This window comes from Colletotrichum fructicola (genome assembly GCF_000319635.2).
Source record: "Colletotrichum fructicola Nara gc5 chromosome Unknown KSG_Nara_v1_contig10, whole genome shotgun sequence".
Classification (NCBI taxonomy): Eukaryota; Fungi; Ascomycota; class Sordariomycetes; order Glomerellales; family Glomerellaceae; genus Colletotrichum; species Colletotrichum fructicola.
Window position 1 is genome coordinate 2748931 of NW_027094060.1, and position 13021 is coordinate 2761951.

General features: G+C 51.1%; 4 protein-coding genes across 4 annotated transcripts; 2 read left to right on the forward strand and 2 right to left on the reverse strand.

Annotated features, from left to right (window-relative positions):
- PUT3-2 (Proline utilization trans-activator) lies at nt 1-2553 on the reverse strand (the record flags this gene model as incomplete). Its single annotated transcript, XM_032026362.1, has 9 exons — nt 1-464; nt 525-705; nt 762-937; nt 996-1269; nt 1327-1871; nt 1930-2106; nt 2156-2262; nt 2319-2441; nt 2504-2553. The coding sequence occupies 9 exons, from the start codon at nt 2551-2553 to the stop codon at nt 1-3; spliced, it is 2097 nt and encodes a 698-aa protein (XP_031877113.1).
- Nucleotides 2554-4318: 1765 nt separating this feature from the next.
- On the forward strand, nt 4319-5947 carry UHRF1 (E3 ubiquitin-protein ligase UHRF1; the record flags this gene model as incomplete). Its single annotated transcript, XM_032026364.1, has 1 exon — nt 4319-5947. One exon carries the CDS (start codon nt 4319-4321, stop codon nt 5945-5947), a length of 1629 nt encoding a protein of 542 aa, XP_031877151.1.
- A 1074-nt stretch (nt 5948-7021) lies between these two features.
- Nucleotides 7022-8988, forward strand: CGGC5_v016280 (Carboxypeptidase S1-like protein A; the record flags this gene model as incomplete). The annotated part of the gene is made up of 7 exons (XM_032026365.1): nt 7022-7300; nt 7357-7519; nt 7573-7809; nt 7862-8268; nt 8316-8357; nt 8406-8766; nt 8819-8988. 7 exons carry the CDS (start codon nt 7022-7024, stop codon nt 8986-8988), a joined length of 1659 nt encoding a protein of 552 aa, XP_031877150.1.
- A 561-nt stretch (nt 8989-9549) lies between these two features.
- On the reverse strand, nt 9550-11783 carry hypBA1-0 (Non-reducing end beta-L-arabinofuranosidase; the record flags this gene model as incomplete). Its single annotated transcript, XM_032026366.1, has 3 exons — nt 9550-10467; nt 10521-10942; nt 10994-11783. 3 exons carry the CDS (start codon nt 11781-11783, stop codon nt 9550-9552), a joined length of 2130 nt encoding a protein of 709 aa, XP_031877106.1.
- Nucleotides 11784-13021: the final 1238 nt, after the last annotated feature.

Consider the following 13021-nt stretch of genomic DNA (forward strand, 5'->3'; position numbering starts at 1 on the left):
TCATGCCTGATCATCCATGACCGTAAATGACATCCACTCGTTATCCTCCCATTCCATAGAATTAACCACATCAATAATCTGCTGGGCCGTCAGATCCTCCGCCTGGCTGCTGCTGTCTTTGGTAAACTCGGGAAACGGCGGAGGCGGCACAGGCTCCTGAACAGTGGCCGGGGCGTCCGTTAGCTGCTGTTGCTGCCATTCGGCTCCTTGAGTATCCTCAGGGATGCCCGCAACGCGAGGCTGCGTTGTGGTGAAGTTGCTGAGTATCTCCTCCAGTTTTTGCATCTCGTTCCTGCGAAATCCCGCAATCAGGTTGCCGCTGGCAACCATTTCTTCGATTATGGCGTGCGACTTTTCTAGCCACGGAGACTGACTTTCAATCAGACGGGAATCGACCGCTCGGGCGACGAGGAGAGCGACGGTGGATACGAATAGGGAGTCGAGGTCGAGTGGAAGGAAGGTTTCTATCCTCTGAGTTAGTCCTTTGGGGTTTCGAAATGACTTGATGCCAGACGGTATCCTACCTAGTAATCCCTGAGCTCGTAGCCTGTCGAGGATGTTGAGAATTTGAATAGAGGATTCGGCGCACATTTGAACGGGGTTTCGAACTTTCGGTGATGCTATGAGAGAGTCCGCCTCCAGCGGTGACTCGAATCTCTTGATCAGGCAGCATAAAAGCAAGGGTCTTGTCGCGAGGACGATACACTAAGAAGAGACGTTAGTCCGTTAGACCACCGGGGGAAAACCATGTGTTCACTCACCTGGTAATAAGACAGATGCAGGTGCGCAGAGAGCCTCGAGATCCCATCGAATCGCTCATCTGCATGCAGTGGAAATGAGGTACGAAGCTCGTCGGCGACTGACACAATGCTCTGGAGCACAGCTTTGGTGCCGAGTACGAATCTCTTATTCAAGCGACCTGTCGTGCCGTAAACAGCTGTGAGATGGATGAGGATGATTAGCAGAGTTCGGTTTCGCAGAGACGTCAGACTCACTGCTGCTGATCTCAGCAATGATGCGCGCGAACTTTATCTGCATGCTCAATGCCGTCGTGCGTTGTACTGATCCCGAGTAGGATGGCAGTTGGCAGTAGACACCTTCATCTAGAGTTGACTGGGGCAACCCCATCAACGAGCTCATCTGACGGTCCAACACGTACACTGTCCACCAGATCTTGCGACATCTTTGCACCAGTTCCGGGCCAAGCTCCATGATTGGCATGTCGGTATGCATACCATGATTCATCGCCATGCTCTTCGCTTGTCCGATCTATCATCCAGTCAGCAGAGTTCTTCTCGAACAACCCCAAGGTATTAGGGCACTTACAAAGTTGTGAGCAGCATGTCGAAAGTCCAACGCTTGGTAGTACCACGCAATCGAGCACAGGATCTCCGAAGACAGAATCGGTTCTTTGCACAGTGCCGTAACATCTGGCAAGAGCTGGAGAGCCCTAACAAAGAAGTCCGCCCCTGACGGTCTTTTGCCTTCACTCTTTCTCTGAATCAAGCTTTTGCCGAAAGCGAGGACGACCAGGAAGTGTATGTACCAGAGGCTGGTGTCCTCTGCTCGATCGGCAGATGACTTGGCGTAAAAGTTCTGCATGTTGACCATGAACTCGTCCACCTCGAAGAGATGAAACATTTGGCCGCAGTGAAATTTGACGGCGTTGATCAGAAAGATGGCATAGTCAATGCTCGGAATGAAGCGGCTGTCGAGGGCCTGCGTGCTTCGAGAGCCGTCCCATCCGAGGTCATAGGCGCAGCCGTCGAACAAGAGACTATTGGTAGGAAGAGGAGACTGACAGACATGGTCGTGTGTAACACTGAGAACATGCCGCGAGAATGACCAGTTGGATCCTGGGGCGAGAAAGTCTGCGTCGGTCAGCTTCGAAATGACAGGCAGAGTATGATGAGAGTGAGAGGCACTTACAAGCCATTCCATTGGATGCTGAAAGACAGTACCGGGACGGCGTCGCAGTGAGAGGGTTCGTCAGATCTGGACCGTCGCCATCGGGATTCCGGGGCGGCGAGTCCCTTCGCGCTGCCTCCGGGCTGTGATAGCTAGCGCGACGATGCTCATCATATCGCGATGGGTCTCCAAAGCCATCTTCTCGAAGTCAGCAGTCGCCCACTTCTAAGAAGCCAACCGGACATACCCTCAGGATTGTCGACATCCTCGCCTCGTCTGATGCTCTGCTCAGCCAGCGCCCTTGCTTGAAGGCGCTCTAGGCGTGCGATCTTCTGTTGTAGTTCAGATAGGTATCTAAGCCAATGGCAGTCAGTACTTTTGTCGTCAGAGCTGTAAGGTTGGGAACCGACCCTTGCGTCACCATAACCTTGTTATCGCGCTCATCGAATATGCAAGTCAGCCGCCGCTGAGTACAGTTATTGCACGGATGCAATCCCGAGCATTTGATCTTCTGCCTCCGACATCGTGAACAGCTGGAGTGTCAGTCGTTAGTAGCTATCTCCCGTTGGTCAGACCACATCATGTCGCGACTCACGCGTATGACGACCGCTTCGTGATTCTTCTCTGTGTATTAGACGACTCCATCTGGAATTATTCTGCTTCCATGAGCATCAATCGTCTTGGTATCGCCATCGTAGGTGGGTATCTGGGAAGGCAGACTGCCCAGTCCCCCAGATATCCGTCGTTTGGAGGTGGTGCGGGGTCGGAGGTGCCTCCTCATCGGCCGGGCCGTACGCCCTCCCTCGAGCCAGCTGCAGATAACGAGGACCCACTGATAGGAGCGCTTATCTAGGGAGATCCCAGAGGCTCGCTATCTCCAGATGCCGTTTCGAGCATTTTGTAATGTCATTAGCACGTCGGGTGGTTGGTGGGATGCGGGGTGCATATCAGTCCGTGCCGTTGACGGGTGGTGGTCTTGGCCATTGGTGCGTTGCTGGCCGGCCGCCCCTTGTGAGTAGGGGACTTGACGCACGGCGTGCAGAACACGCGTCGAAGCACCGGGCCGGCGACGATTTCAGCGGTTGGTGTTGGCTATTATCGGGGGCCAATGGGGCATAGAGCGGGAACAGGGAGGTCCTGGATTAGTGCCGATTGGATGACAGGGGCCGTGACTGAGGAGACTCTCCAGACCTCCTTCTGGAACATATGGAAGTCTTTTTGGATCAAGTATCTGGAAGTATCGAGTCGTGCTTACCAAAGAAGCACTGCCGTTCAGAAAAGCTCGTATCACCGGCAGGCTTGAAAACCGTTCTAGAATTGAAGCATAGGCAGGATAATATGTTGCGATTCCGGCTTCGTATGCGTTCGAATGTCAGATAACATCTAAGGCAAAGCAAGGTGTGGTGAGAGAGCCGATGAATTCAAACAAATTGGAAGCCTTTATGTAGCAGCATCAACTCGGGCCGTAGCCAGAGCTTGTGATTTCGCTTCATAGCTGGCTAAATTCTAGGGACAAGACGTCCTCCCCAGGTTGATAGTCGAAGCTACCTACGCATCTGAGATGAGGAAGGCAAGCAAATTGTACTACATGGTATGGCTCCCATGTGCTGCAATCTTCCCTTCCAGTATAAATCCTTTGCCCAGTCGATGTTTGAATCTCTGATGGATTGTTCCAAGAGATTCCATGGAATGTTTCTTCTGAAGCCAGACTTGTGTTCCTTCCAACACATGCCACAAAGACAATGGGAAGCTTAATAATGAGGCGCCCTGCTCGGGGAATTGTCACTCCAAAGATTTGGGCTGTTTGGAAGGGCGGGGCCTTTGGTGAGTTGATGAGCCAATCACCGCTGAAGACATCTCTCGACAACAACAGACCTCAACTCCTGGCTCACCTGTCTGCACGACTAAGCGATGCCCACGACAACATCATTTTTAGGCTAGCCTTTTGTTGTCTTTTGTTTGAGGAAGGAGTGGCCGCTGAAAGGGTTTTCTTCTTGCACCCACAAGAATTTTGAAAATTCTTCTCCCTCCCACATCCTTCGATTTTGCTGTTTTGCTTTCCACCAAACCCATCGTCTCGAGGACGAGCGACAAACACAACTTGCTTTTCGCGCAGCTGGACTCGACAGTTTGCTTTAGTAAGTCTTCGTACGCTTCAGGGGGAAAAATCGACCTTTTTGAATATCAAGCTGACATTCCTGGAAAAGGCAGATCCGCAAAGACATCTTGCTCAACATCAACGGGCGAGCAACAAACACAACTGGCATTTTGCGCAGCTGGACTCCATAGTTTGTTTTGAGTAAGTCTTTGAACGCTTCGGGGAAAAGCCGACCTGTTTGAAAACCAAGCTGACATTCCTAGAGTAGCCAGATCCGCGAAGACGTCTTGGTCATCATCCATGGACGCCAACATGAGCTACGACGTTCCCTACGAGGACCAGAACTCCCTGTGTGAGCAGGGTCACCATGGCTATGCTTCTCATGATGGAGACGAAGTTGGCATGAGCATGGACTTCCACATGGCCGACCACACCGAGGTCGCTGATGCCCCAAACGTATTCGTCAAACAGGAGGACCAGCAAGCCTACCACAGTGATGACACCGCCCCCCAGGACGATCGCATGATCGAGGGTACATCAAGCAACGATGAGCAGACTCATCTTGCCGACCACTCGAACAAAAGCGTGGACCCCGCCGTGGAGGCAAAGATTATCGATGACTTCCATCGCCTCGCAGCGGAGATTCTCGTTGCTTCAAAGGAGAATAAGGGTCCGCCTGTCCAGGACATCTACGACAGCCTCCAGCAGCACTTCGACTACATTGAGTGGCAGGCCGAATACATTGTCGGAGATGTTCGTCGCCGTCTGATGGACACTGTGCTCGTCATGTTTGACCCGGATTCCCTTGAATCTCAGCAGTACATTGATACCAAGAGTCGGGAGCGGGCGTTTAAGTTGTGGCAATTTTGGGCCTTCAGCAACTTGAGCCAGGTGGATGAAACCACTTTCGCTGCTATGGACGACAGCGATCGAAAGTATTGCATGGTTTTCAACAAGGAGTCCATCACTATGCCTGGCTCAATGCCAATCTTCCACCCTCAAGCTTGCTACAAGGCCCCAGATGCTGACATGAGCATGGGAGATTATGATTCCATGGCTAGCCATGATATCGTGATCTCTGAGGATACTTCGCAGTATCTTGGTCAAGCCGAAGATAGTGTATATCACTCGCACTACTCACAGGGCTTGATGGACGGCCAAAATTTCTACCACATGTCGCTCCACGCTTACCCGGAGGTTCCCACCTGTGTTCATGGCCCCCTCAACACGGAGGATCACATGGAGGATCACACCAACATGCAAACAGCAATCGACCCAATCGCTCCAGTTGCTATGCAAGCTCAGCCGAACAAAAAGGGAGCTGCCAAGCCCCGTCGGAAGACAGCCAAGGCCGCTGCTGTCAAGAGTGACTCAAACGACAACGCTCCCGACGGCCTCTACGTTCCCGACAAACATCATGAAATGTTCGGCGAGAACGGTCCTTTTCGAGGCATCGCTTACGTTCTGAAAGCTGGCAAGAGAAGCTGGGTGGCCCATCCCGATTATGCGTCAGTTAAGTCGAGAGTCTTCGGGGACAATCACATCCCCGTCGGCAAATGGTGGCCGGCTCAGATGGTCGCCTGCGTCAACGGCGCCCATGGTAACTGGTTCGGCGGAATTACTGGAGACAAGGACCAGGGTGCTCATTCAATCGTCAAATCCGGTGGGACTTACGACAGTCTCAATGAGGACCAGGGCAATACCATATATTACTCTGGATCAGGCGCCCACAAGTGTACAGACAACAAACCGAAGAACTCTGACGGCACTGAGATGCTGTACAAGTCACTCAAGAGCAACCGGCCTGTCCGCCTGCTCCGTGCAGCTGTCAAGAAGGGCAACAACGGTCTTTACAGCCCCAGCGTTGGCATTCGGTATGATGGCCTGTACGATGTGGTTCGTCGCACCAAGGCCTTCAACGACAATGGCGGCGCCTACTAGAAGTTCGAGCTCCAGCGTCGCGATAACCAGACCGACCTCGAGGAACTCTGCAAGACTCCCACCAAGGAGCAGCGTGCCATTCACGCTGCTATGAAGGAGGCATACCCGGCAACGAACAAGAGATCCAGATAGTGTGTATTTCACACACGGTGGAAAGTGAGTGTCACGGGTGTCTATCAGAGAACCAGGATGGGAAAGTCACTTGGCTTTCAATTTGCTCGCATTATCCGCCCATGAGAGTAGCGACAGTTCTAAAGCACATTGGGGACTTTCGTTTTTTGGAAGCCATAAGGCCATTGATCAGGGTGGTAGAATCATTTTTTGGGATTGCCTAGTCTCACGATTGAGGATGGATGTACATGGACACTGAACCTCGACCGTACCTAGACAATCAAGCATACCCACCCAGCTAGTGCCTATGTTCTCGCATCGTGACTGTATGGATTGAGCTGTGATAGAAAGACAGGGGATATCATCAGGACAAGGGGTGATGCAAGAACGGGTGGCCCGATTGCCCAATCTCGGAGATCGGGAAGGACTCCGAAGTAACGTATGATACGGCAAACGATCAGCAACATCGATACTTCGGCAGCCAACATCCAGTTCCTAAAATCGGGCGGCTTTTCATACTTGCTTTGGCGAATGTCCCTGATTGGAGCGGGTAGTTGATCACGTCCCATGGAAGTCGAAGTAAGCTCTCCCCGCTCCGGATTCCTGCTGGCCAACCCCCGGAAGCGATGAGAAATTACCCAGTGTGTGACGTAATTACACACTCAATGCTCGTATTGAGCATGAAGCGAAGAGTCTCAATACTGCACATGCCGAGAATGCAGACCTGAGCCGGTCGCAGCGCGCCCGACTGATGGGGGAAATTGTCCAACAACGGGCTTCCCATTTGGTTGATGAATGAAACGTACTGTTATGCATGCCTAAAAGCATCGATGAGCTTCCTAATTTATCGACCATGAGCCAGTGATATGTACTGATGCGCTTATAATAAATGGTATCGCCGGCATGGAAAACAATCCCGTCCAGTAATGTGAAGCTTTCTTCACTCTGAAAGTCACAGTCAGTATGAGACTCCAGAATCTCATCGCCGCTCTCCTCGCATCATGCGTGACACCAACACTCACTGCCGTCTTGCGACCAAGACAGGCGCCGGGTGCTGCTGAGGGTGTGACGACGATCACCAGCCCTGGAGGTTTTCAAATCCGTTTCAAGGAGCCTGGAAAAGAGGGAATTTGCGAGACCACGCCGGGGGTCAACTCCTACAGCGGATACATCGATATCGCCCCTGATGTTCATGTGTTCTTCTGGTTCTTTGAGTCGCGGAGAGACCCTGCAAATGACCCTGTGAGCTTCCAACGTTCGACCTGTCAGACTTGAAGGCCCCCGAGCTAACGTAACAGGTAACACTCTGGCTCAACGGTGGTCCTGGATCCGACTCTCTCATTGGACTGTTCGAGGAGATCGGACCTTGCGAGGTTGTCGAGAATATGACGACAGTCCTGAGAGACTACTCCTGGACTGATATTTCCAACGTTCTCTTCCTCTCTCAGCCAGTCGGAACAGGTACTTTCTTCAAGGTCTTACCAATTACTTATCTCAAAGACTGACCTGAAAAGGCTTCTCCTACAGCGAGAAAGAGGTGGGTTTCCTTGACCCAACCTACCTCCTGGTGGACAAGGAGCCCGAGAGTTCAGATGAGCGAGAGGGTCGCTGGGCAGTTATCGACCCAACAAAGGAAGATACAAGTCGTCTAGCTGCCATAACCTGCTGGGAGGTTCTGCAAGGATTTTATGACGCTTTGCCGCAACTGAGCACATCAAACATCTCATCTATTGACTTTCATCTGTGGGCTGGTGAGTAGGCTGATCAAATCCGACAGTCATCGAGTCACTAATGGAATTCCAGAGTCATTTGGTGGCCACTGGGGCCCCGCGTTCTACACTCTCTTCAATGAGAAGAACTCCGAGCTCGAGGAAAACACCGCAACTGGCCGCAAGCTAAACTTGAAGAGCCTCGGCATCGTGAATGGCATTGTTGACGAGCACACCCAGACGCGATACCTGCTTGACTTCACCAGAGGAGAGAACAATGGATACGGAGTTGATCTGATCAACGACACCATCTACGATTACGGGAAGTGGAACCGTGATCGCCCTGGTGGATGCCAAGAGAAGCTTGACTATTGCGACTGGCTTGAGAGGGACTCTATCGTTCGCCGTTCAGCATGCTCAGCCGCCCAGTTTATCTGCCAATCCGACGTTGAGGGGATGTTTTACACATTCAATCTCGAAGGCCGTGGAACTTATGATATTGTGAGCCCCCCACCACTGAGGAGTTGTGCTGGACTAATCAGACACAGCGCTTCCGTTCAGGAGAAGACGTTCCGCCCAACTACTGGAGGGTAAGTAGACGAAGCCTGGCACCAGAGCAATTGCTAACCATGCAACAGCCCTACTTGAACACCGGACCAGTCCAAAACGCTCTTGGCGTGGACCTAAACTATACGTCAAACAATCTGCTCTACACAGCTTACACCCTCTCTGGAGACTTCGCCGTCGGCTACCTCCCAGACATCGAAAAGCTTCTTGAGCTAGACGTACAGGTTTCCCTGGTCTTTGGAGATGCAGACTACATCTGTAACTGGCTCGGCGGAGAAGCGCTCTCCGTTGCGGCTGAGTGGTCTGGTGCCGAGAACTTCCGTGACGCTGGGTACACGGAGCTTACAGTCGATGGGGTTGCCTATGGAGAAACGCGGCAATACGGAAAGCTGAGCTTCACTCGAGTCTGGAACGCAGGCCATGAGATCCCATGTAAGCCGCTGCGAACCCCGGTGATGTACCGCACAAAGCTGACAATCACCAGATTTCCAGCCAAAGGCTTCATTCCAGATTTTCAACCGAACTACCAACCGGTTTGATATTGCGACGGGTGAAGTTGTGATTACTCCTGATAGCACCTACAAGACGAACGGAACAGCAAAGACAACGAAGACAACCACTCTACCACCTTTGCCAGCTCAGACGCAAGCTTAAAGATTAAGTACGACACCCGACAGGCAGTGCAAGCAAACGACGTTTCAAAAGATGGGTAGCAAATTATATTAGTTAAGTATTATATGTTCTTGCATGCTTTATGGAGAGCCAAATCTGTGCATGCCTCAGTATGTTTAAGTTTAAGGGTAAACTTGAATGGAACAGAGCAATCGTAGTTCTGACTGGAAAAGGAATTGACACTTGGTGATTGTCTTCAAATGCTGCTGTTTGTGCCACCGTACACAGAAAACTATCCAGATAACATGCATCTTTGCTGATATCTGCGCGTGTGTGTTTTCGTTAAGAGACACCCCCTACTTTTCCTGTGTGCCCCTACATAAGATACCTTGCCATAGTCGCTCTCATTGGAATAGTCGCTGCTACCATCGTCCACTTTCGAAATGCAAGCCCTGGCTGAATAGTACATAAGAAATATACTGGCCAGAAACAGGAAAATTGGATTATATTTGTTCAAATCACAAAACAAGTTCGTCTATAAATCCAGAAATGCGACGCCATCCACGACTGTACTTTGTCCCGTTGATACAAGAGACAATTTGTTCATGATGTAGTGTCTACGACAGGGAACTGTGCTATGTGAAGCTTCGCAGTTGCGTATGGCACTAACTTCGCTCTGAAAGGCTGGCTTTGAATCTTCTTCTCTACATCGAGAGGGTCTGCTGCAGTTCCGTTCCGAGTTGGCCAGCTGACCCAAGCAGCAGAGACCTCAAGGTGCACAGGTGAGGCTCCCGAATTCCATACAGGATTAGGAAGTTCTGAAACTTTCCTGTCGCCTTCTTGCTCCCATGGGCCCTTGTGTACTACGACCTCTAAACCCTGTGTTGGATCGATGGCGATGTTCCAGTCGGCAGTTGGCAAGTAGTCGTGGTCACGGGTATGTGTCATCCATGGCTCCTCGTCTTGGTTAGCCACGGAAGAAATTTCGGTACACTCTGAAGCTTGGTCCTTGTAATTGCGTGGCAGCCTGGTCTCGGTTTTGAAGTCGATCTCGTACGCGTAAAGCAGAGGTCCGTAGTGAATACTGACTGAGCCGTTCTCATGCTTCTGAACACGGACCTCCGCATGGATTGTGACGAACACATCAAAGTCGCCGGCCGCGGGTATGTCAATCTTGTGAACATGGCCGCTGCTGTCCTCCGTGTTTTGTATGAATGGCTGCGGCTTTGCTGAAGCAAGCGAGCCTGAGCCCTTGAACTCGATCGTAGAAGATGGAGAGGCCCAGTCTGGAACTCTGATTAACAATTCAAATGGCTTGCTGGTGGAGATGCTATAGCGAAGCGCACACGGGGCAAATGGGTAGTTCGAGTCGCAGTTGATCGTGATATCCTCAGTTTCCAGCCTGGATGGTATAAGATAGGCATGAATGATGGATGTCATCCCTTTCGGGGTTTGTTTCCAGAGGAAGGCATTCATCAAGAGCTTAGAGTAAGCAGTGGGGTGGTTGACTGTGCAGCAGGGCTACTCGGGAGTTAATCAGCATACCTCTCTGTATGGACTTTCTGGCCACTTACAAACTCAGGTTCTAGCCCGAAGACATTTGCGTACCGGCAAACATCATAGAATGGCGTTTTCTCGCCCTCTGGAAGCTCCAGCTCTTTGGCCCAGGGCTGGTTGACCTGCGTGATATACTGATGACTCCACCAGTCTGCACTGATACCAGCAGGTACGGCATTGAAGGCTGCTGACTCTACCATATCGGCGAAGTGGTTGTCCCCGAAAAGCTGGTAAAGGTAGGAGATCGAGAACATTAGTTCCACAGAGCAACACAGCTCGGAGCCCCGCTGCGGCGAAAGCCCGCCAATGTACTCATCGCTGCTGATGGACCCTGCAGCTGTGCCGTGGTAATCGAAGGTCTTCTTAACAGCATCTCTACAAAGAGATGCGAGATCGTCAGATGGTTCCATCCGGTACAAATGTGCCGGGTATCGAAGGCCTGCAACTTGGGTCAATATCAGATGGATCTCATTCAGTTATAGTGTCTTACCTTGTGCAACGTTGACTCCGTGCTTGAAGTTTAGAGACTTGTAGCGTACTGAAGGCGTCTTGGGAAAGTCTTCCCCAAAGAATTTCGTCCAGTCTCTCTCCATGATACGAGAGCCTTGCCACATCAGGTCCATAACTTCCCAAATGCCGTGACGATCACTGGAGCTTTCGGGCTGATAGTAGAGCCACTGAAGTGTAAGAGCTAGTTCATGAGCTCTAGCGACCCCAAAAAGTTGCAAGTCGAAGACATCATCCTTCTGTGGAATGTAACCCTCGTAGTTATTCTTGAGCATTTTGCGAACCAGCCTCACAAATCGCAAGACGGCTTCTAGGATCGTTGCACGTCTTGAGGGATCCGCGATGGCATGATTCATGAGCCCCTGAAGCAGCAAACAGCGCGCCCATATTCCCCGGGTATGTGATGTAGTTTCCGGACCCAGCCAGCCATCTTCGGCTTGATGTTCAAGCGTGTAGTCCAAGAAGTAGTCAGCTTGCTTTTTCAAGTCCAGAAACAGCTGCGAGTCAGAGTCTCGGTCTAGTGTATACGCAAGTGGGACGATGTAGTTGTACCAGTATGGCGCAGCTTCGTTTAGGGGGGTGTACTCCCATGATCCTCCAAGCCAAGTGCTCTCTTTGACGAAACGATAAAAATGGAATAGGTTTCCTCCCAGACCTTTGGCACTTAGTCGAAGCTGGTCGCTAAACCATCCGCTGGGCTTGATTGCACCCAAGGGGTAAAGTTCGTACTTGAAGGGAACGAGATCTTTGTTGAAACGCTCAGTAGATGCCATGACCAGAGGCCTGGAGGTACTGATTTGATGGGCAAACGATCGCAGGATCACGACAGGCTAATTCGGCTTGTTTCTGCGACCTCGAAATTGATGGAACGAGGCCGGTCAAAGTCTTCAACTTTCACCAGAGTGTCTCTAAAGATATGCGGTTAAATGTGGAACTGAAGAGTGATATGTCACTGTGTACAAGGATGTCCCTCGTCAGACAAACTCCTTCGACTTCCCGGAAAATTCATTGGAGACGATCGGCATCCAGCTCACTTGGTGCGTGTGGGGTAATTGGGACCGGTTGGCCGGATGCAAGATCGGGATTGCGCCCGACGCTACGGGGCGGCGCTCCGGATTCCAAAGCCGACACCCCGCATTCCTTCTGAGGGCGTTGCATCGTTCATTCTGATGGGTATAGGAATAGAAGATAAGCGTTGTAGGGAGCTCGGTTGTCGTTCCACTGACTCATATACTCTATTCTAAATGACCAGCTGTTGCGAGGGCTACTACGGATCTCTCTTGCCAACCGGAACAAAGCTTACTTTAGTCCTCTCATTCTATTCACTATTGGCCCGTTGATCAATGTTCCTGTTTACAAAACATGAATTGCTTCAATTGCTACCCGCAGGTGGGCGAGGCGGAATTAGGAACATCTGTATGTGACGATCGGTTCTGGTAATTTTAGCTGAGAGACTAGACCTAGGTCTATAGACTACAATACCTATTCAGACTATCAATTACATAAAAGCTTGATTCGAAGCTCATCTATTAAGTAGCTAGATTGATTTCCAGACCAAAATGTAAATAATAATCACTTTGATTAGCGGAAGAAGGCGCTACTCATCTAGAAGGTTCCTAAATCTCATTTGCCGCCTACCACGTAAGAGAACTAGGCGTCCATGCATAGCCACCATAATCATGTATGCTTGGCGTCAGATCAGCTGCAGCCTCGAGCTTTTCATCCTGGTGACAGGCGTATGGTCTCTCATTTTCTCTGCTCTCCTTTCTTGATCATGATTCCTCATTTCCCACCACAATGACTATGTCTCGACCATGCTCATTACAGATGCCGTGCCCGGAAGATGATCCTATGGCAATGAGACGAGCGCGGCAAGCTGCGTCAGAGACGACTTTTGCAGAAGCAACCTGCGGAACGTCTCATGAGATCGAATTGTCGTCGACATTTCCAGTCCGTCAAAGTCCCGAGCCATCAGCCGACTTCGACATCACGCAATCATCAACCAGCACCA